Here is a 25,491-nt window from a genome sequence, read left to right as displayed (position 1 = left end):
ACAAGTTTGGTAGTGAGGTAAGACACATAACTTCTTTGCTTCTTTGAGGAGAGGAAAAAAAAGCCCCCAAGGCAACTCCCAAACAACAAAGGCAAAGAAAGGACAGGAATTTCAAGCACTTAACCTATGGAGGGCTCTCTAGTTCAGCTAAATAGTAAGAGAAAGTCTATCTCCTAGGGTATACTTCTCTCTCTTTGTGACAACAAGAGCTAAAAAAATACTATGGTATTTCTGTTCCTGACTGCTAAATATGGGGTTTGTCCCATTGCTTTTTGATGTTTATCCTCTGACAGAGGTTAACAAATAGAAGTGATGGTGCACCACTCTTGCTTATTTAACTTTTCCATGTCAACTGATTTTACAGACCTTTGTCTTATCCCATCTCAGTGTCTCTTTTTCAGGCCACGAGTCCTTCACTATTTACTCACTCCTTATAAAGATGTTCTTTGCCATTGTTCACTGCCATGGCTCTTCTTGTACCTCTTGTGGCATGTACCGTATCTGTTTTGAATAGAAACTGCCCTCTCCCCTTAACATGGACTTTATTTGCCCTCTTACTACCTTGTCAACACAGGCTGGGGAGGTCTTTCAGCAGTTTGTGACAGCTGATCTTCATAATGGCTCATTGCATAACCCATCAGAATCAGGAAACTTGGTGTCTGTTCCTCCTCCCTTCCCCAGATCATTTATGAGTACACTGAGCAGCACAAAAGGCCAAGTCTTTCCAAGACACCAATGGCAAACCTCTCCACTGTGGAAACTGAGCATCCACTTATTTGGGGTTTTTTAAAATCTTTTCACCTGCATAAACTATGACACAACCTCTCCTTGTATCTCCAGACTGTTCAATTTAAGAGTCTTCAGTGAGTAACAGTGTGTAATGATCTTTGGAAGTGAAAAAAAAAAAAAAAAGAGAGAACTTGCCAAAGCACCATATTTTTAATTCATTTCTTGAAAGTAATTTCTATCAATTTGTGCAAAAGAGATGTGTTTTTGGGTGAAACCACCTTATATCTTTAGGAAACCAGTTCAGAACAATTATATAAAAATATGAACTGGCACCTAAAACAACAACTTGTTATTTGACACTGAAATGTATTCTGTGTTTATCTTCACAAAGTATTGCTGCTATACATGTACTGTACTCATCCTCATACACACACATTAAGCTTGATTTTAATTCTTCATGTTTATATCCACTATCTTAAATCACTGCAGACTCTTTAAAAGCTTATTGCTTGTATGCACACAAAAAGATATATATTTGATACATTCATTGTAAGATTCCCATTATAAAATGAAAAATACAAGAAACAAGAAATATAAAATCATCTTGTCCAGTGTAGCATTCCTTCATACTTGCACACTAACCTTGGTGGCTTTCTCCAACTATAACTTTGGACTCTCTTGTCTTGCTAATGTAATCTTGTCCAACTTAAATTCATACAAAATACTATCATAAAGATATTTTTTTTAGTTCATTACTTCTACTATGCCACTGTTCTGCACTTCTCCCATGTCTTCCTTACTCCTTCATCATCAAACATGAGCTACATAACTTCATTTGCATGACCTCTCATATACAAACCTATAACATGTCAACATTCATTTGTTATCAAGGCCATCTCTGCCAGGGCTAGCCTTAATTGCCCATTTGTCAAATATCCCAAACAAACCCTCTGTTCTTTAACTGATACCAGCATTTTTGCATAAAACATGGAAAACTTTACACTATTTTCCTCTTTTAAATCCTTTCTTGATTGGTTCTGATAAAAGACTTGTAAATAAAATTTTTACTACTGGTCACAATATAGTCATTATTACTAAACACTTCCTCAGACTATTTTTTAAAAAAAATCTATGTGCTCAACAAAGATGAGACTATGTAATATCATGGGGAACTTCTAGTCACTATAACATTTTCACAACAAATACAATGTTTATTAACCTATTTTCCAAACAAATTATGGTTCCTTTTAATATTGAAAATAAGCAGGTCAATAACATGGTTTGCTATCTTAAACTCTTGTGATAGTTTACCTGAGTTGCAGCAAAAACAGTAGTTACAGAAGGCGCAGATGAAGGTGATAGAGCTCCCACTTGCTGCAAGTGCCCTGAAGCCTGCTGAGGTAAATGAGAACTGGAAACGGGAGTGCTAGATCCTGAGCCAGATACTGCATTTGGAAATGATACTGCTACATCATTGCTGCTAAAAATACCTGAAAAAAATTACAAAAACGATTACATGCATCTCTCTCTCCTCCTCCCTTAGTTTTCTAGTAACCATGTAAATATGCAGTAGAAAAATTAATCAAGACAAACAAGATCACTTAATACATAATGCAGAAAGCTCCTGTGTTGAAATTCTAACCATGCTGATTGATAAAAGTGCTCTTGTCATTTGACATTCTACAGTTCAGGGAACACAGATTGATTCAGTATTAAGTTTTTGTAAAACGTGTGATAAATCAAATACTTCTGTGCGTTACAAACTGCTCAAATATTAACAGTAGCAGAATTTTTGGCTAAAATGCCTGCCTTCGGCCGAGTCTGCTATCAGAGCTTGTTCTTTAAATGAATTACTGTTAAGTAAAGAATGAAGTATTGGGCTATATAACTGAACATACACCACACAAATGGAAAAAATACTTTTTAACTTTAAAGTAAATGTTTCTAAACAACATACATTTATCCAAAACTGTAATTTTGGCAGCTAAGGATTGCTTGTGCTTTTTCAGAAAAATACTGACAGCAAGTCTGAGGACGAAGTACTCAGATTTGCCCATAGAACTGGTGGTATTTCATTTATTCACAAACAAAAATTCCATCCATGATCTATATGAATGCTTGACTAACATTTCTGCTAGAACAGTCAACAAACAAATGACTAAATACATTAACATTAGTCAGACTTGCACGTTAGCAATTTAAATAGGAAGAGTTCATACCCCTCTGTGAAGCCATTACTTCTGTTCATCTACATGCAGGGTAAAGTTCATTATAGAGGTTGGGAAAAAAACCCCTAGTGACCAGAAGCCCAGGACAAGAAGTAGTACCTGTCTATGAAACCGTTAGGCTCCACGTGCATTAGATAAGTGAGCTGTCAGCTGGCCAAGGAATATCAAGCATGGTAGCACTGAACTGCAGTTAGAGGAAGAGTGCCACAGGGAGTAAACAGAAGTAGAATGAACATGGTTAGATCAAAAAAAGCAACAGAACTGAAATGCCAGTTAGAAGGCAAAGGGTGGAGCTAGTTTGTCACTCATACAAATAAGGATTTGAAGAAGGCAGTGACAATAAGAAGATACTCAATGTTAAAACACCACTTGCCACCCAGATATCCCTCTGAGCACAGGCAGTCAAGGGAGACTAACATCATCCAAACCCACACATAATATGCAAACACTGATGCATCTTAAATTCCCTGCCTCCATTAACTGTCAAGAAAAATGGAAGAGAAAATCAGCCAGTCCCAGTAGAGAAAGAAGATATGAAAAAACAGCTGAAGACACATCCTGACAATACTTTTTTCCTGCCTAACCAAGGTTAGTGACTTGTCATCTTCTCCCCAATCTCTTCATTACAGTGCAATTCAATACCTGCTCTGCTGCTCTTCTGACTTCTGTATCTTTTTCCACTTAGTACACCTCTCCCTCCTTGGTTTTTTTTTTTGTCTCCATCCCCAAAATCTACAGTTTGGCACTATTAGCAGTTAAGATCCTTAAACTGTTCACTTTGCCATGATCTTTTCCCAGTGTTATCTGCCTCATCTAACTACACCATACGTTTTATGGATCCTGCTCTAATTTGTCCCTACACACCACCAAAATTACACGATTAACAAACAGCCTTGATACTGAGTCTGCTCTTAAATGTGATACAACTACAACCACGAAAGCTGAAATATAGCCCAGGGCCTCAAAAGATTTATCTGCTTTTAATCACCAATTTCAAATTAATAAAAAGGATGAGATTTGCCCCTTTGTTTTTTGAATGCTTGAAAACAATTAAACATACAAACATTCTTGAAAAATATTAGATTCTCATGCAATTATCAGGCTTCAGGAACCATACGTTTTAAGAGTAAAAATAATGAAATATCACAACACCTATGATGAAATCATAAGAGCTCATCACCACAAATACTATCACTCTCATAAAATATCAATAGTAATGAGAGGAGAAAACAAAATTTTTGGTGAGAGTCAAGTACTAAAAAAGTAGGATATTTTGCCAGAAAGGGAAAACAACTCCAAAATTTTAAAGCTCTTGTAGATTTTTTCTTAATTTTTAAAAATCTTACACATTTAGTAACTGCAGAGCTTCTGCTGCTTCTATTTTAATGATAAGGTTTATTCTTCCTCTTAAAAATAAAATTCTGGAATACAAGCATATAGTTATGAAATCACAGGCATAAAAATATTTCAAAAGAAAAACAAGCAGTAAACTAGTTTGCCAGTGGAATGAGGTAAGCTAATATTTGATGCCAGTAGCTGCAGTAGTATTAAAACCACTATTTGTTGCTGTTGCAAAATACAGGACAAATATGACCTATCCGCACACTCTGTTTGGGATAAGTATTTTTATTCAGCAATACTTTACTTAACACATAAAGTACATGCACCTTCTGGAACTAGTCATGCAACCAAGATATTACTCCATGCGAGCATTCAAATAAGAACTGTATGCTAAAAATACAAATAAATCCTTGATTTTCACGCCATTTCAAAAAAACTTGTGTAAAAACTAGGTGCATATCATATTAGAAAGCCAAGACAGAACACATTAGAAATGTCTCAAATGCACTGAGTTGTCCTTTGGGGTTTGGGGAGAGAGAAATCCCTTTCTGGATCAGGAATGAATAATAACGAAACCCTAAACAAATCACTGTAAACTACACTGATGTTTAAAACAAACCAACCACCTTGACTTTCTTCCCATATTACTGAAAAGCCAAGTAGCTAAAACTTGTGATGAATGGCATTGTGTAATTAGCCAGAGGCATAAATAGCATGGTCAAATATAATCTTCAGCATTTTAAAGAGAACACAGTTCTTTCAGCTCCAGGTGGAAACAGAAATGTAACCCTGTTCAGGTAAACTCTGACCGTGTGTAACACCACGAGCACAGCTGCACAACACTGATTTCAGGTTCTAACAGATAAAATGTACATAGAGCCTGCACTGTTGGAGTGAAAGGCTTAAAAAAAGGCAACAACAAAAAAAAAGGCATCTCTGGACAACAAGTAACTGCCTGTGTAGTACTGTAGAGCAGAGAACACATCAGATAATGCATATTGGGGAAAAAATGCATTCTTTTTTTGCTGACAATCAATGACAAAATAGCTAGTAGAGAAAAAAAAAGAACTTCAAGAATAGTGAAAAACAAAACAGCCTCAACTAAGAACTAGCATTGCAGCAACATCCACCAGGTGACACACAGTGATAAAATCACGATTTTAGTGATTTTATTCAAAATTGCAAAAGTAAGTAGTTCCATGAGCATAAGACTTAATATAAGAGATTAAATTCTGACTTTCAACAGTGTTGCATCTCACAAATGACACTGATACATTAAGCTTTCCCACCACAATTTCTGTATCTCGCTATGAAATCCTCAGTTCTTATTTTCCAGTACTACAGCCCCCTCCGTTATCCCTCACATTCCCTTCCTATGCTGGTGACTGCCTAGTTCAGCAAGAGACAAAACAGGCAGCGATTACTTTTGTAGCCATACACTGTCCATTCCTATTACAGGAACTTACATGTTTTAGACTCCTTTTTTTTTGCTAAAAATTGGACAACAAACTCAAAGCTTACTGTGGGCCAAAATCAAGAGACAACGGGTAGACTGCTTCCCTAGGAAGCTTGGAAAATGTTCTCCCTAAAGCTGTATTTTCTTTTGTAGGTCAGTAATTTGGAACTCTTGGAACAATTGTGAAAAGAGGAAGTTATCTGAAATATGTCACAGGTTGCTCATCTTAGCATTTTGCCAAAACTTCAGGAATAAGCAGTGTATGGTCAAGGAGGTTATTTTTAAAATGTAAACTTACAAGTCCACAAAAGTTGCACAGAACTAGAGAACCTTGCTACTTAGGGGAGGACAGATGGACACGGGGCAGGCATAACAATCTCAAGGGGCGTTATAGCAGAACTCACAATAATAAAAGGGGATTTTGAGTCATAAGAACTTCTTTACAAAAACTGAAGCTATATACACATTTTCAGCACCTTCACTTCCTGTGGTAATCTCAAAAAGTCTCCCCTAAACCCACTGACAACTTTCTATATTGAGCAAAATGAAAAAGTGCCTTTGCATAAAGCAGTCCATTAATTAGTAACTAAACTTGTAGAAAAAATTAAGTTCTGTTATATAAGGACAAACATGTTCTATTCCAGTAAAATTTAACAGTGGAAGAGGTACCCCTCTACGTTACTTTGTAATATGGACATAAACTAAAGTGAATCTAATGCAAAACACAAGCAAATAAAAACAGGTTATTTTGACAGTTGTCCAAAAGGAGAAGAAAGTTGCATATGAAACTGCTGAGCTAGCAACAGAATTCCATTTCAGTTTATGAGATAATGAGCTTGGATGCTAAGGATCAATCTATTTCCCTCATGAAGAAATCTGAAATCTAAGAAATTATCAAGCAGTTTTCCTGCAGCTGATGAACAAAGTGGTAAGAGTTCACCTTCAGACAGGTTTCTAAAAGATTCTGCAGTAACAGTTCAAGAAGTGCACAGTAATGCAAGTTCCCAATCTGCAGCTGGATAACAGGCTACCATTCCCCTCCCTTTCAGTAACTGGGCATCCATTTTTGATGGAAGTACAACAGCCTATCACAGATCAACAGTCAATGCCCTCCATTCATGAAGGGCATTCTGAGTACTCTCCATGATAAGGCAGAAGGAAAAAAAGCTCCCAGACTCGAAGTACCCAAAGAGTACACACTGCTGGGGGTAGAGGGGAGGAGGGAGGATACAAGTGTGCAAGTTTTCAAACTGGAACAACTGTTCTAGTTTCATACCTACTGACAGAAGGCAGACTGCCACAATTATTCACTTTGAGAATACTCTATACTCTATAGATCAGATTTATATACAAAGACCAAGACTCTTGACAAGAGTTTTGAGACAAGAACCTTGACATAACTGAAGAAAACAATTCAACATAGCCAAGTCACATATATAGCAAATACCTGAAGTCTGCTATCAAACTCCATTAAAGTTATCCTCAAATCCTTGACAGCTCAGCCAGCAAAAGATGTTCAGTCAATCTCTTCTGCCTACTCCCATCCCTATGTTCAAAACCCTGACTGTACAGCTGTCTACAGTCACTCAGAAATGTATTCAATAATGGCATAAGGTTGAAGGATCAGAACTGATCTGTGTAGTTACCAAAATGGTCTACTCTTGTGTTCTAGTCCCACCTGTGAGAGTGAACAATCATATTTTATACTTGACTCCACGTCCGTTAATGACCACACATGTCAGCAGTGATACAGAACTCACTCTTCAATAAATTGCAACAGTAAGGAATCATATACCAGCGAACTAACATGAAACAACACTTACAAGTTGCTTAGACCAAGCTCAGTGCACAGCCTTCAATTAGTCTTTTATTTCCACATGCAGATTTTTAAGTATAACATTTCAAAACTGCCTAAACCTCTGTCAGAAAGGTTACAACTTCCTGGTGCAGTGTGCCTTTTCCCACTTCCAATTATTCCAAGCTGATACAGGTCTTACACTACAGCTCTCCACTGCAGAAGGGCTCAAACCCACATTTTTCATAGCCAACTCAAGATGAATTTGCTCTCTGAGAGAAAAGGTTTAAATGTGACACAAGAAGACAGGTGAATGACATGCTGATCTAGGAACACTGGGAGAACCGTGTCATTTTTCTAGCCCACTGTATCTGTCTCTAACTGAACAATAATAGCTACCAAAGTACACAAAAAAAAGGCAAGCATGTAGTAATACTTCCCTCAAATGTTCTCCCAGTCTCTAGAAATCTATAACGTATGGACTTTGAGCTTGAGGAACAGTCTTTGTAATTATTAGCCTTAAATTTGCTTCTAACCTTGTCCCAGTGAATTTTTTCCAATCCTTTCTGAACAGCTGTAACTTTTCATACCATGCCTCATGGCAAAGTTATACCTTAGTTAAACTGTGCAGTCTTTTTTGGATAGTGTAGCAGTGGAAGATAGCTTACAGAGGGACAAACCTCCTTTCATTTCTTTCCTCCAGGTGATCCAGATGATTTCCCACAATAATCACTGAAATGCTTTATAACTGCCTGTTTACATTTCATAACTAATTCAGCTTTATGAAATAAGATGCATTAAGAATTTCATTCTTATTCTAGTCTGATGCAAAATGTTTTGAAGTACTCTTCTAGAATAGAGCACTAAGATAAAGAGCTCCATGATTGTATCTGAGACACATATGCTCAGAACTACAGGAAAGACCTGTAGTTCAAGTGTGTCACAGCACAGAAAGATCTTGTAAAAGAAAAAGCTGGACAGATATGGAAGAACAATTGATAAAGACCTTAACTTTTATGTAGCTGTTCACTTTTGTACGGTGAGCCAATACATACAAGCCTAAGTTACTTAAGAATGACAAACTAAAACCAAAGCAGTTCTAACCTCACCTAGTGAGTTCCCTGAGCGGGAGCATGACACTTGTGATCTACATTTCTTAATGATTTCCAGAGAAGATTTACTGTGTTTGCTTAAGATCTCTGAAAACACACCATAGCTTCAAACTCTTCTGACAGCAATCTACCTCAGTGCTGAAATGGTGAGTCACTGGAAGCACTAGATTCCTCTTCACTGTTCACATAATACAGTCTTTTACTGGAGTTTCTACCTCCAAAGTTCTCTCTTTTGGATTCCAGTGGGAAGCTGGGAGAGGGGAGAACAGCTCTTGCCCAAACTGGTGAAAGACTACATATAGCTGTCATTAGCAACAGCTAAAGCTTTGAAGTGGTATTCTAGAATCTCATGGACAGATAGCTATACTTAAGGTTGTAATATTTTACAACCAAACAATAATTACTCAATACTCCAAAAAAACTGTCCATAAAGGAACTATTTCAATTACTTTGTAATGTGCCTTTATCTTGTTCTTTTTTTACAATTTACATAGTTTAGCTGAGCACTATTGTTTCTATGCTTCAATAGAGGCAGATGCCTTTTTATCAACACTGAAAAACTCTGCCCAATTTGAGCTAGATTCCAAAATCTTAATTCATGCTCAGTACAGATTCTGTTTAGTTCAGGATATCTTGTTAAAAAAATCATACCATATATATTAAATTTTGCCTGCACAGATGCAGAGGCCAAAGGCTACAGAACTGAAGTTTCTTTGGAAATGCGTTGTCTTCTAAAGCCAATCCCAGCACCGGGACTTGGCACAATGGATGTCTGTTCTGTGCTATAACTCTCCTCACTGCAACTCAAAAACTAGCATAAGACAGAACAACCAAAAACAAAGACCTGAAAACAGCAACAGAAGTATGAAATCAAACGGACAGAAGACAGAACAAGCAAGAACAGAAGTAGCCACAGAAAGGCTACAATAAACATTACAATTTAGAGCTAACTCTAACATAAAATAACCAGGTCATTTTTTACCATACTCTCTTTTTAAAGTATGCATTAAAATAATCAACAGACATGTATGTCTGTACTCCCCCTTGCTTCTTTTCAGTAGTAGGCCCATAAAACAAGAAATGAGAATGAAAGGCCAAGTCAAAAAAGTTTGACTGTAAGGTCCAGAGTAAGACTGAGAAGGACAAAGGACGTTGTTATCACACAGTGATTAGCAGTGAAAACTTCACATCTCTCAACTGCAATTTTTGTGAGGTTTTTTAAAAGTTTTTGAAAAAGCATGAAAAATACAAGAAGTTGACCATAAAACCACAAAACACAGCACTGAATATACAAAGTCTCTTACTGGCAAAACTGCAGTGTGCCACTGTCTGCCTCGAAGTGTCTTGACTCCTTTCTATAAAGGCAGGAACCTTACCAGAAGGATACAGCTTGCATGGCTCCATTTTCTAGTCCTCTTTTTCATGACTAGACCCTTTCAAACCACGTTCAACACTTCAGCTATTATCTTTTTCTCCTTTACAGTTTGTCAACACCAAATTTCAACTGACAGGCGTCGCCCACCACCTGTACAGCATAACTATCACAAACAAACCTCTCTCCTCCAAACTTCTATTTGTCTCCACTCAAAATAAAACAGTTTTTCTTTCTGGTCTTTTCCTGCTGATATGCAGCGAGCTTAAACTCAGTGCAATGGAAAAACAAGTTCCTGATACAGATTCCATCAAAACCTCTTACTGACAGTGACACAATCCTCAAGACTGCCTAACTCATAATCTGAATAGGCTGTTGGAGTAAATGATCTTCCTTTATTTAAATATTTATCTCAAGCTTAAACACTTTATTTTCATCCTATATACATACATGACAGGATCTTCCCTTGCTGTTCATATTTTCAAAATTTCTACCTACCCTCCTTGATTTCACCCATATATATACATGCTTCTACCAAAACATGAGCCCTGCAATATGGGGGGGGTGACGGGTGGTTAGGGTGGAAGAGTAAAAAAAAAAAGTCCTGCAATACTGGGAGATAAAAAGAAACCAACTTAAACCTGGGAAGGTACCATGAAACATCACTACCACCCCCAAAAAAGGTAGGTTAAATGATAAACCCTGTCCAAACACCATCCTAAAACAAACACGAAGATTATGCTGCTCCACAACAGTAAGTCATATAAAGCATTATTACTGCTTGGCAATGTATGTTCTTCTAACATCTGTGCTATTAGTTTAAAAAAACAAACAGTGCAATGTGAAAAGAAGTCTCAAATGGCATTCCATCCATTTCTATTCTGTCCTGTTGTGAACCTATACCTCCTCAACATTAAACAGCAAAAAGGCTCTGCTTATAAAATAGCAGAAACTCACCAAGTTCCAAATTCAGCACACTTTGTCAGATACCCTTCAGATGTTTTATTTTTGTTCAGAAAAATGGTGAGCTTGCTTTCCTTCATCTCAAAGCTGGTGTTTTGTATACCTGGGAGAGTGAGAGGGAAACCCTATATCAAAAGGCAAAAAGCTAAACCTATTTTACTAAAGCAAAGCAAATCTAGAGAAATTTCAATATTTCTCACCACATGTAGACTATGAAATATAAATTAAATGTAATATTATTATTTAAGAGACCCACTACTGTAGACATCTGCCTAACAGATGTAATTCATAGCTCTGACAGTGTGAAAAGCAAAACCTTAATGATCTGTAGTTTAAAATGCTAAGAACTTCACCATGCAAAGTTTCAAACATATAAATTCGTTTCCATATGCTGAACTACAAGTCAATATAATACAGTGTATACAGCACTGCTCTTCCAACATACTGGCAGAGCAATAAGAAAATTTCTATTTGCCTGACACCAAAGGATAAAAAATTCCTATTTTTATTAACAGATCACCTGACACCAATTAAATATCACACTGGGAAATAAACTTGATCATCTTCAAACTAGCCTCATGAGAGAGTTTAAAATCTTTCAGTAACTTGTAAAGGTGATGTAAAGATGGTTGTTTCTTACAAATAAACAAAGCCTTGAAAGAGTAAACCAAGTTCTAATTTAATAAGATATATTTCATTTCCACTTGCTATCAGTGAATATAGAAATAAGGGTACAAAGCCAATACTGAATACTAAAGGGAAGTTGCAATTAGATCCATTAAAGAGTCAATATTTCTCCCTCTGAAACTGATAGTTCTGTTATCAGTGACACAAATGAGCAGCATCAGGCTGTCAGAACAAAGAATGGACAAAACAAGGCTACCTTCACATGTATTACTTGTAGTAATTTAAGTAGTCAGGAAGGCAAGTGGGAGAATGCCTGAGGTAGACACCACTATAACACACCTATGAATGGAGCACTACAGAAGAACTAGAAACACTATTCACAAAATTAAAGAAAAGAATCTCAGAACTGGAATAAAACTGCTATCGTTTTACTTCACACACACAAAAAGATCATAAAAAGAGAACTGAGGAACTATTGACCTATCAGGCTCCTGCAGACAATCTACAAAGTTTTCACTCAAGTACTGAACAATTGACGCACTGCAGACCTGTATTTCACTCAATCCATAGAATATGCAGACCTTCAATCAGGCTTTTCCACAAAAGGCTACCCTTTGTGATAAATGAATCTCTGAAAAAGATTCTAATATAACTTACCATTATGTATGGCATTCATCAACTTCGAGAAAGCTTTTGAGTTAGGAGAAAAAGGGCTTCATGTTAAGATCATGTTTAACAGACACACAAAAGAATATATGTATAGACAGGAATTGCAGTGAACAATAATATACCTGAATACATCTTTCTTGTATTAGAGCTCTGATCATTTACAGTAGCTCAAATTGTAAAATGGATTTATTTCTATCCACTATAATTTTTTACTTATATTTCTTTTATCAGTGTTGGTTAGATTTTAAATGTCAAGTATAAGAACATTCCAGCACACGCCAATTAGCTGCATTCTAAAGCTACTATTACAAATAAAAATTCAAATACTTTCAGAGGCAATCAATCCTCCCAACAAAAGACTGATTTCAATTTCACTGTCTGCAACAAATTTAAAAACTCAAACGAAGTTGCCTTGCCAATTTTAATCACGAGGCATCTGTTTTGCTTCACTGATAGACTGAGACAAACTCAAGCAATCAAGAAGTTTAAAAGAAAATGGTTGTGTCCCCTGGACTTCAGAGAGCTCAGTTCAAGAACAACTCAGATACGCAGAGAGAAAGAATGTACAACTAGTGGTACACCAAAGGAGATGCTCACATGAATTTCCTTTCCTTCAAGGGCTGGGGTTTTCAGAGAGTATTGATCTCTGATCCTGAAGTGCCAGAGCACACTCACATCCTCTGCTGAGTAGCTGGAAGTCTCTAACAGAGCCTCTGCAGCATCACGACACTTTAATGCCCAGTTGCAGAGTGGTGACAGTCATGCAGATGCTGGCCCTCTTACACTTATGCCACCACTTTATTCCTGATTAGGATAATGACCTCGTGACTACAGAATTATTTTAGTTTCAGCTTACTTCACTTTTTCACACTACTAATGAACAAATCCCTCAGCTTACACATGTGGTGTGACAAGATGATTGAATGAAGGATTTTACAAGTGAGTGTGGTGAGCACCTCTGTCATACTTCCATGGGTGCATTTTCTACCTGCATCAGCCTCTGAGGTCTAGCTGTAATAACTGTTCATCTTCCAACACGGTAATTGCCTTGAATGCTTTATTTTTCTTCTTTGCTCTCATCACCATCGGAAACTACTGAAGATTGCTGTCACAACCCATTTCTTAACTGCCAGGCTATTCTGAACATAAGGATTTCAAAAAAATGAACTAACAATAAAGACACCTTAAACTTCTGTCATTGACACTCAATTTTTACAACACTAATTCAGACATAATTTTAAAAGAAAACAAAAGAAAACAAAAGAAAACAAAAAGCCTTGACTTCTACCTATTGACTCAAATAACTAGCCAAAGGTATTTCAATGGAAAAACTTTTAAAATTTTGAAAACTTCAATTAAAGCTTTACATACAAAGTCTGTACTGTAAAAAATACAGTTGGATTTTTTTTTCATTTTGTGGTACAGGAAAAGAACCCACAATATACAAAATCCTGAATGAATCTTGACAAAAGTGCATTAATCCAACAAAACTGAAACTGATAATTTTAATTAACTTTCTCAAGAGTTTTCAGAGAACTAACAAAATGTACAAGAATATACTTAGAAGTAAAACTTTACACAGAAAAAATATTACTTAAACGCACAGTTACTAATGTCTGGAATCATATACATTATACTATTTGGACAGATTCTGTCTCAGGTGCAGAGAACAGAATGCAACTGCAGTTTGCCACCCTCAACAGCAGAATTGTTTCACCCACATCTACTCCTTATAGCCTTTATTTATTATTATTACTATATCAGTTTGTTCCAGTTATGCTGATCCACCACCGCTTTCGATATTAAGGAAAGTCCCTTTCAAATTTAAGGAATAACTGAGTAGGTTTGGAAGGGGGCTTGGGGGGATGGTGGTGGGTGGTTTTTATTTTATTTTATTCAAACAAGCTCAGCCCTAGATTGCCTGAAGCTACAACCTTTTGCTTTTGTTTCTTTAAAACTGTACCACATGGGAGCTATCATTAACCCAAGCAACCACAATACAATGAGCATCACTCAAGAGGTATGAGAAATTTTTAAAGCAGAATACACTAGATATGCCACAATGCTAAATGTATTACAACATACACATTTCGTAGACAGATGAGGAAGAGATGCTGTTAAAGACCTGACAAAACAGTTCAGTAGACCTAGACAGCAACATGGGGTTAAAACAGCACTTTTCTGGCAACTCAGTAACAGAAAATAGGAGAACAGTAAAATAAAGCAGGGGAAACAAAGTGCAGTAGCACCACTTCCAACTGCAGCTACTAAATGTGGGGGGATAACTTCTTTTTAACACTGACAGTATATACAATCCTTAAGAGAACAATGCCAATTATAGGACACATGAATTACACTCTAATAGTCTGCTACCGTGCAGAAGGAACTTTTTGCAATAATCATGTGCTTCAATGAAATAAATATGTCAGGAAAGGATTCACAACTTTGATTCTTACTTTCAAAGTTCTTTTTTCCGGAATCCTTAAGATTTCCAAAAGGAAGTAACAAAACTATCATGCAATGATGAAAAAAAAAAGACAAATATGGTGTTTCAAATCATCAGAAGAGAACAGAAAACAAAAAGCATAATTGTGATACTTTAAAAATTCACATTGCATCTGTATTTCAAATACTATCTGCATCTCTTAGAAGAGGATATAAGTAGCACTAAGAGACATCTAGAACAGTTAGGAAGGATATGTAGCATGAATGACAAAAATATCTTAAGATATACAGGTCTAAAAACGGTAACAGGGAAATTACAGACTTATCAATTATAAACCCTGTAAAGATGCTGAACATTTTTAATGATTATTCACTGTATTCAGAGAGGTACCAAAACATGATCAGCAACACTTGTGGAAAAAGTACATCCTTTTACAATGCATAAAGATTTGAAACTCACTTCTCACTTTTCAGGTATTAACAGCATAAATGGCTTCAAAAATTATTACACAAATTCATGGAAGAGACCAATTAATGGAAAGGATCGATAGCTGCAGATATCCAACTTTGAGAGATACGCAAAGGATCCTAGTAAGGAAACATCCCATTTAACAGAATTCCTTTAAAACACTGTTCTAACACAGACCTCATCCAGTTACACGAGGAAAGGCCAGCACTTGATCCGTCCTCCTTGGGACTGATGGAGCTAATTCTAGACTCTCCCCAAGCCTCAGCACAGAACAGAAGGAGAAGTGTTCCCCTACCACTATTCCCTTCGACACTCCATAAATTAGCAGGAGGCAGATGAAAAAAGGTGTTTTATTCTGGAAGGAAAAAAGAGCCACTGTCTTGGTTCCTTGGTTCTATAACTGCCTCTGTTGGCAGCTATGTCCTTCCTGACTTTCCTGTGCCCAAGCACCCTCCCAGCCATCTAGTTTTCTCCCACAATTTACAGCCAAGCTATGGAACTCCAACATTCTAAGGTGTCAAGAAAGGTTAGATATTGTGAATAGTAACTACATATATGCCAAAAAACTACATGCTGTAATAGATGGACTTCACATTCTTTGTTTTCCTTTATTTTTCATCTCTGCAGCCTTACACACTTTCTTCTTAGTCTTGGCTGAATCCTTCCTCTCTTTATCCAGCCCTTATGGTAGCTACTATTGCCTGCTTTATTTAGAACCTCACAATTACTCTTCTTTAAAATCAGTTCTGCTCAGAAAAAACTTTGATGCTTCCAGTTCATTCACTTTAGTTTCAAAATATCTCTGAACTGACTGTGTAGTAATACCTACATCCAAGTCACCATCCTTTGGCCATTTGTTACTTGGTTTTAAGCGAATTGGTTATGCATACAAAAACTAAATTTCAATTCTAAGCTTATCACTACTCCCACAACAGAAAAAGAGCCTAGTAACTTTGTGCCTTGAAAGTGTTGCCACTCAATCCCTCAGATTAGACATTTGCCCAGGACAGTTATTATATTTTAAGAGAATAAAAAAAACCCAAACCAACCAAAACAAAACAAAAAACACTACACTCAGAACAAACAAAACAAAACAGACAAAAAACCCCCCAACAACTCGAATTTGAGATTCTTATGTGAAAGCTAACTATAGTGACAGCTTATGAGCTGCTTTTTCATTTGTTTAGGAGAATGGGGCAATGCGGGGGGGAAGGCCTGCTTGGGGTTTTTCATTTGTTTGTTTGGGGTTTTTTTTTGTTTGTGGAGTTTGGAGTTTTTTTATTTACTTGGAACTTCTGGTCATTCTTATCAAGAAATCCTTCTCCTAAATGTTCAAAACAAATAAACAGTGAGAAACAGAAATAAAAGCAAGCCAAGTACAAAGGACCTGATACCATTACTCACACACAAGCTCCAGCTTGTGTGAAGAATATGTTCATATTCTTCAGCTCTGTTACCAGATTCCATGAATCTGTTCTCAACTCAGATTTCTAGAGCTACACAGGTCCAAACACCATAGATGCTCACTCACTCTTTCTTGACAAAAATTTTCCTTTTTTTTCCACTTACTTAGTTAAATGAGAACTCTCTTCAGAAACTTTTTACCAGTGTAGGTAATTCTCTCACACAAAAACATATGCAGCAAGTTAGATCACTGTCAAAATCAAGTTTTCTTACTGCTATCCTTATGGCCTTCTCACAGACACCTCACATATCTACCAGATCTCACACTGAAAGATGAAGACTTCTATCTAAATGCTGGATAAAAAGTATATAAAGAACAATATGAAGTAATGAGTCTGCATCTAAACTAAGTGTTAAATCCTAGTTTACTTCAAATGCACAAAAAATTTGCTTTAAATTCAGGATCAGATAAGAAGTAGCTTTTCTAACAATACAAAATAGTTTATTTCACTATTTCCAGAATTACCACCACAAAAGCCCTGATAAGAACTGCCCTGATCAGTATTTTAATAGCACATTTTGTGTATATGGCATACCTGTATATCAAGTTCCTACAGCACTTTTTCAGGTATGCCTAATGCTCCTGAAAGAGAGGTTTAATTGACTAACCTGGAAATACAGTTTTGGCTTACCTGTGCTAATGTTCTGCACTGTATTTATGCTGGGGAGGGTTACTAAAAATGAGCTCCCACTCAGGTGTATGAACACAAAGATCTTGCAACTACAGGTAACGTTTGCACAGTATCAGGTAGTGCCATACAGTGAAAAGGCACTGGGACACACTGTCATTTAGTGTACCTAAGACATGTCTTTAACATCTAGACTGACACTGGATTCCACAGTTTCCCTTTTTAAAGTGTTTTTAATAAAAATGCTATTGAAATCTTCAGTTGTACTTGTAAAGCTATCCCAGTTGGTTCCTGCCATTTTAAGTGCAGCTGGAAGTTCAGACTGTCATCAGCCATAGCACATGGAACTGCCCAGGGACCACCACACAGCAAATACTTCACTACACAGCAAGAACTGTTGTGGGGCACAAGCTGCAGTGTTGTACCAAGTGACACTACACTACCACAGCACAGGTTAGCTACAACTTCAGAAAGCTGCTGTTCTTAGTCCTATCACATCCATTTTACTTCCTACTTTAGGAAGTAAAATAAATTACTTACATAAAAAGGAATCATAAGGAAATGTGGACTTGATAATCAGACACTTGGCCCTATAATATCTGTTTTAAAAAGTAGTATAGGTCCTATACATCAACACATGAATCTGTCCAATATAAGTCTGAATGGATTTGTCCCTGAGCAACATCTTTCAGTGAAAAGCTCCATTATTTTAAGGTAACAAGTCTTTTGTTTACCACTGCATTATGTTAGCATTTCTATTTAATTTGTTTTCTGTTTAAAACTTTACAAGGGAATCTAAGCAATTATTACAATAATCAATAACAGCTCTAGATATCACAGCCTCTCCTCAAGCGTAATCCTAAAACAACCTTCAGTCAGTTTAACTTCTGGTACTGCAGCTCTTCACATCAAATAAATGGAAAATGTAAATGCAAAGTACACTTCCTTCTGATTTTAAAAACCTGACTGTAGTGCTGTCACCTCTGACTGAGGACAACAACAAAAAAAGAATTTCGCCATATGAATTGGACAGTCTTCAGAAGGACAAAGATGCTTCAAGAACTATCAACACGTACATATCACTTATTTTTCAGCTATATTTGATTTCTGAAAGACTTGAAAGTCTGCAAGATCTGAAAAGTACAATTTTCAAGGAGGGGTAAAAAACCCTACTGCTCCTTTTATAGTCAAGTCTTTTCTCTACCGTCCCCCACACACACTTTTTTATGTTCCCATGTCACCTTTAACAGATTTTATGGAGTTAAAAGACTGATTGCTATCTCACATTTGACTTACAAAGAATGCCATACTCCAGTAATTGACTCCAGATGCTGAAAAATGTTCACACTCAAAAAGATGAATATTTTAATTTTAAAATCTATCTATAAAAAAACCCTCTTCATTTGATACCATTTTATAAGACATTTTTTAAGTTAAGTAATTTTTAAAGGAGATCCTGGGAACTGAACAGTTTCAGGTAAGCAAACGCCACCTGTATCTCACTTTATTTTCCATGCAACAGTAGAATTCCACTAAGGACTATTTCCGTGATCTTCAGGAAAGAGATACACCTCTAAAGCAAATATCAAGTTCTGGAACAAAGACATTTGATAGGACAGAAATCTTAATTGCTTCACAGCGTCTCCCTGTTCCCCTGACATATCTATTTTAAATTCTAATTCTTAGTTTTCTAATAAGAGTTGAAGAACTAATGCAATCTAAGCACAGAACTGAAGTTTCAGTGCATTTTCTCTTTCTGCCTTTTTTTTTAATATAATAATGATAATACCACATACTCTTACTCCATGTATCTGCAAAGACAATCAGCCCCTGGAAAAGGAGGCAATTTATTTTCTTCACTATGTAGACAACAGCAATAGCAAAGCTGTCTGATAAATCTCATCCATGCAGTGTAGTTTAATCAGATTACTCAGGTCTAAAATAAGTGAGTTTTTATTAGGAGTTCAAACCTAACACCAAACAAGGCACTTTGTTGGCTTATGAGCCAAATATAATGTAAAAGCAAACAGTTTACAAAAAGCTCATGGACTTCTTTGAAAACCTTCCCCTACCAAACAAGAAAGATTTATAGTGGAATTTGAAAATAGTAAGTACAGAAACTTAAGTAGCCTTTAAGCCCTTCCCAGTCCGTTTTCTTCTCTGCCAATATAGATACAACTAACGAAATAGTGTATTCATTCAGATACTTACTATGTTTCAAAAAGTTGGTATTTACACGCCAATTCTGAAAAAAAAAATCTATGTGGGCAAAATCTAGACCTGCAGAACTTCTTGTATTTGTATTAAATTCATATTTGGGTAGAAGAGTCACAAAACTTAAATAAAAGCAAAATTTAAAACAGTTAAAAAATATTTACATGTTTTTGCTCAGTTGTTTAAAATTATAACTACCAAAATTTTCTTTATTTCTTTATTTCGTTATTAAATGAAGAACCTAAAAGGGAAGTTAAGAAAACATATATTCCCTTTCCTGTATTAATTTGCTTTTTGTTTTGTAGCATCTGAAATGTATTACAAGTTCATAATTTAAACATACTATTTGTTGTTGATTGTCGGAGAATAATAAATAAATAAATAAATAAATACAGATTTTGAAATTTAAATAGAAACTAATGCCCAGACTCACCATAATTTAGGAATCTAGTTTAAAGATATAATCTTCAAAATTTCCATTTTAACCTAAGAGACACATTCTTACAAAACAATTAACCAGTCAAGCAATTTCCACAGCTGCAGAGATCTTCTCCAGTATTAGCAGGCCTCAGCAGCTTGACATGGAACCTCTCTCCTAGCTAACAGAACTTACCTTACCTTCCCTGGGACATTTTTTTTTTTCACTTCAGAAAGCCCTCACATCTGTTTTCACTCAAAAAAAATCCAAAACAAACAAAGGAAAAAAAAAAACCTAAATTTTTTGTAGAAAGGAAAACTTTTTTTTTTGTTTTGCTTTGTTTTAAATCAAGTTTTCTTTCAAAGCAAATTTTCTTTCAAAGTAATGCTCCAAGAGTTTCTAATCTTCCAACATTCACAGGGAGCATGATTTTCATCTCAAGCAAAAACCTCTGCTTCTGTGGAAAGTCAGGCAGCTTGGAGACTCCAGAAGTGGAAAGGTTGAACATTTCTTGTTTTCAGAGCCCATCTAATTAAGTACTACAGGTTTGTATTTCCATGTCAACCTTTTTTTTTTAACAGAAAACGAGGCAATTACAGTATGCAGTATGCAATTACCAATAAAAACATCTTGACCAGGAATATTAATTCTTCCTGTATAACAATTATGATCATGCTTCTAAACATTTTTGTAAAAGGAAATATTCTCAAATTAAAGATATTCCAGTCTAGCAAAATAGCTTCAGACTCTTTGAAAAGGATGTTTTAAAAACATTAATCTTTATACGCCTCTTCACAACTTTCACATTCATAGTCATAATTTAGGAAAAAAGTCATAATTAAATACAGTGCTCTGCTACCTGCAATATTCATGGAGTAATTTCAAGTGATGTACCTTTTCTATCCCTTCTTGAAATGACTGTCACAGGGATCACAATAGCCTTTTTTCCCCTAAAGCATCTCAATATGAAATAATGTTCAGTTCTCCATTATTATTCAGAAGTTTTTCATAATTGTTTTCAAAACACATCTCTGTTAGAAGAGATGTGTTCATTGTTCATTGTTTTTTTGTACACAGCCTTCTCAATCAAGGAATTCATTACATCCAAGTACATTTTTTACAACATACAGTTTTAGAAACCACCCTAAACCCCCAGAGCAAGCAGAAAAGATGACTTAATTTCTTCCAAATCTCCGATAAAAGCATAGAACATACTGTGTTGCAAACCAATTTCTACAGACCCATGCTGCCTAACAATTCAGCACTAACTACTGTATTTTGAAATGCATTATTTGCCCAGCTACAGACTATTTCATATGCTAAACTGATGCACCATGCTAATTTTTCTTTTAGAAATCAAAGAGACAATACAGTACAGAATTAGGTTCACAGGTAAGAACCAAACAAGAATCTCTGCAAGCACATTGATTTCTTAGCTCTAGAATGTCCTCCACCTGCAAATCCAATAAATATGCTCAACTAAACTGTATATTCTAGAAAATATATCTAAATTTTCAGAACTGAAAATTGTTCAACTATTACTTTCTTTCACTTGATCATGTTCTACCTTTTTTGTTAAGGATCACTGTAGCAACAGTTTTCAGTTCCTCTTATGATATTCACAGTTGGATAAACTCTCTCCTTAGCTATTCTCCAATAACATGCTTTTTCCAGTAGTTAAATCTTTCTTGTGGCTCTTCTTTTCTTTACACAGAGCAGACAGCAGAACTAGACACAGTATTCAAAGACCAGACGCTCTGAGCACAGAGCTGCCTTTCTCATTAGTTTGCTGTTTATGCATTAAAACGTTTTTAAACATAGCTCAGCACTGGGAACTCAGACATAGCTGATTAATTACCTTTATACTTTTTCTCTACAGCCCTTCCTTCCCCAGAAGGTCATCCTTATCCTACAAGTATACATCCATCTTTCTAAGATGCAATCATTTACTTTAGGTCCACCAACTTTACTCTTAGTTTGTATTCTGACCGAGAGATTTGTTTTACCCTGTCCTCATAATAGTTTCAAAAATTGCAGAGCTATCCAACAGATTTCACAGAATATTCTGAGTTGGAAGGGACTCACAAGGATCATCAAGTCCAACCCTTAAGTGAATGGCCCCTGTATGGGGATCAAACCCACGACCCTGGTGTTATTAGCAACACCTGGCTCTAACCAACTGAGCAAAAAGTTGATGACTGACGCAAGGGGAAATAACAAAATGAAGTAAACACTGGTTTAATAATTCTCTGATCAAAATTTAATTGAGACTTAACTATTAACTACAGTTAATGGAAGGGTTTGCTGACTTCCTATCATTACAGTTCTTTATTTAAAATGTCATGCTGTATCAGTTGAAATGTAGACATCTACTATGCCACTTTTAATAAAAAATAATTAATAAAATTATTTTTAAAATAGGAAATTAGTCCAATAAGTGTTTTTCCATAACTCACAATAACCACCATTAATCATTACATCTTTGTATCTCTTACTATCCTTCTTCTGTCAGACACATCATAATTGCACAGAATTAACTGACTCACCAGTTTCTTACCACTCCACGAGTTTAAAGACTTGCTGAAATTTAACACTGACAGTCTAAGAACACGGAAGTATGAGGTATTCCTCATCAGGAACTGTCAATACTTTTAGCTGTAGCTGCTGATAACAACTGTTTTAGCTAAGAACACTGATGAGGGGACCCCTTTCATGATAATCCCCATTTTTATAAGCTACTACCTTTGTGTGATTTCTTCCCTGTTACCTGATGAATGTCTCCACGTTTTCTACACCAACAATCATCAATTTTAATATTTTAATCTTGTACACCGTTTACCAATCTCAACATCACTTCTGCTGAGCCTCAAATACAAAGAATGAAAAACCCTGCATGTTAATTTTGACTTAGTCCTAAAAGGACATTAATATCTATTAGTATCAATTTGTTCTTTGTATTCTACTTCCTCTGGAATACAAACTGGCTTTTAACATAGCAAGACTACTACTTCTGCTTTGGTGTCCTTAGCAGATGAACCTAATAGCACAAATTGTTTCAGAATAACTGTTTCTAAACTCTTTCTCCCAGTAGATTTAGTTAGTAAGTCAAACTAAACACAGCATCATGAAGATTTAACATAAGTACTGAGGGACTCAGTATCTGAATAAGAATGATTTCAAGTTACATTTCTACTCTGAAACTCAGCGTTCTCTTACATCATCAGCACGACAAGGAGCTTAACAGTACAATGATCTTGCACAGTGTAACACCTGTAACACTTGACAAAGGTTCTATCACTGCTTGAGTGAGATGAGAAAGGAGAACAAAATACATGGAACCAAGCTGAAGCATGTAGAAAACTTCTATGTAAAGCTGAAATTTGACTGCATAAGACCAACTCAGAGGGACCTGAGTCCCTCTCTCTCCCTAAAAAACATTAACATTTTCCCAATCACAGCTTGAAACATTGCTATATTAGTAAAATACTGGGTTCAGATGTGTCCTTTATTTCAAAAACTGTCTAGTACTACCAACCAGAGCATACATGGTTAAGGGTAGAATATATATGATGCAGAGATAAAAATGTAGGAAGACAAATTATAAGTTTGCCTTAATTGGGACAAAGGAATTCCAGAAGATGGGCACAGCAGTAGTGCTGAAACAATGGGCTAACCATTTTGAGGCCAAATTTGTAAGTTAACCTTCTCCAGTCTTCATAAAGAAACAGAAATTTCAGCTGACTTCTGATACTTGACTGCTTTCCATTTTACCTTGCTACATTATTCCACAAAAGCCAGAAAGTGCAGTATGCCACATAAAATGTTCCTTTCCCTACTGCTGTGGGACATGAGATCTCAGGAAGTTCTTCATGCACTGAAGTGTACTCCAAACAAAGAGGGGCCAGAGCCACACAAACTGCTTGACAGAAAAATACAAAATGCATGAAAGTTATTTATCATAACTGTATTTTTTTTTCCTTCCCATCACCTTATTAGCTTCTGCACTCCTGCTGAAATAAAGTGCAAGTGTAGTAAAAGAACATTTGATCTTGGAATTTGCTACTGGGACAAGGTACTACTACCATCTGTTCTAATCCCTGGGCTAAAGTTTTCTGTTCTTTAATCAATGCTGTTGTGAAAATTTAAAAAAAAGAAAAAAATTAAAAGCCTTCAGCAGAAGGGATCAATGCTTTACATACTACAGACTAGAAATCTTTAAGTATCATTCCCCAGAAGGATGCTGAGAACACAACTACCAGACTTGAAAAGTTAAATAGCTCTTTAAAATTGTAGAACTCAGATGAACTCACCCTCTCACCCTTTACCACCCTTGGCCCCATTAAAAAAATTCGGATTCTGAAATCACTCCAAAGACCAACCCCATATGGGGTGAACTAGTATCAGTTTTGTATAACTCCCACTGAAAACTGACTTATATCTTCCTAGACAATAATCTTACAGTGCCTGTGAAATCCCAACAGAAGGATAAGTGTGGTTTGTTAATCAGCAGTTATTAGCTAAAGAATTTTTTTTTTAAACAGGGAGAGATATACTACTAAAATGTTAATTTACTACAAAAATTCCTTATGCCCCTACCAATTAAATCTTATAAAACCTTATTTCAGTGTTTCCTAAAAGGTTATAAATACATTTCAGAAAAAATCATAAGGGGCATAAAGATTGAACATTTAAGTGATCAAAATCCGAACACATCAGACCAGTTGCAGGGCAACTGTAATAAAACCTGTGGGTATGTGCTGCAGCAGCTTTTAATCATATGTCCTTATACTATTCATGGTACTTCTCTGTTCTTACTAAGCAGGAAACAGAAGTCTTGTGGACTAGATAAAAGTTTGGAGAGGACAAATATTTTCAGAAAACGAGCTGAATATACTTATTCTGAATAAAACTTCAATGGAAGACATTTAATTATGTATAAATAGCACATGATGAATCTGCATTACCTTGTAAAATAAGCTTTCCTTCATATTTCATCTAATTTGAGCATTAACTATGAACACAATTATCATACATCTTTGAAGTCATGTTTTTCATAATTTTTATGGATCTCAACAAGTACTCTTCAGAAAACTGAAAAAGAATGGTAGCTTCAGATAGTTGCAGGTAGGGAGGTTATTAAAAAAGATAAAAAAAGAGGAAGAGATTCTTGAAAAAGTGCCTCAAAAGCTTTGTTTAGTATGGTCTAGCTCATTCCCAATTCTGCTTCTTTGAAGTAACAAGGCAATTCCAAGTAGGAGTCGGTAAAAACTTTTTGACTTGAGTGCCCTGCATTTTCTCTCACTACATTTACGTGCATAAAAGCTTACTTGGGGGTTTGGATCATATAATTTAGATTCACATGTGTCAGATTTTGTTACTGGACAATGTAGACACATTTCAAAGAGAAACACCCACATATCATACCTGAGAAAATGTATGTTTCTGATAATACTGATAACACTCATATGTCCTTCCTCATTGTAACAAAGTTGTAAATGGACTGCTAAACCCAGAAAATGCTTATGATGAAGTGAGGAAAGCAGCACTAAAACCATAAGGA

At 36.0% G+C, this 25,491-nt stretch overlaps 1 protein-coding gene across 8 annotated transcripts in view; it reads right to left on the bottom strand.

The window, feature by feature from the left end:
• Positions 1-25,491, bottom strand: part of MLLT10 (MLLT10 histone lysine methyltransferase DOT1L cofactor) — a 123,185-nt gene that overhangs the window by 32,254 nt on the left and 65,440 nt on the right. For all 8 annotated transcript variants that reach the window (XM_051802317.1, XM_051802311.1, XM_051802316.1 and 5 more), the window contains one exon: positions 2,041-2,219. In XM_051802317.1, coding sequence (XP_051658277.1) covers positions 2,041-2,219 — 179 coding nt within the window. The remainder of the gene's footprint in view (positions 1-2,040; positions 2,220-25,491) is intronic.

Source organism: Manacus candei, unplaced genomic scaffold, assembly GCF_025592945.1.
Source record: "Manacus candei isolate 608988 ecotype Guabito, Panama unplaced genomic scaffold, ASM2559294v1 h1tg000056l, whole genome shotgun sequence".
In the NCBI taxonomy this organism is placed as follows: domain Eukaryota; kingdom Metazoa; phylum Chordata; class Aves; order Passeriformes; family Pipridae; genus Manacus; species Manacus candei.
Note: the sequence above shows the minus strand (reverse complement) of the source record. Positions and strands in the feature narration are given on the sequence as shown.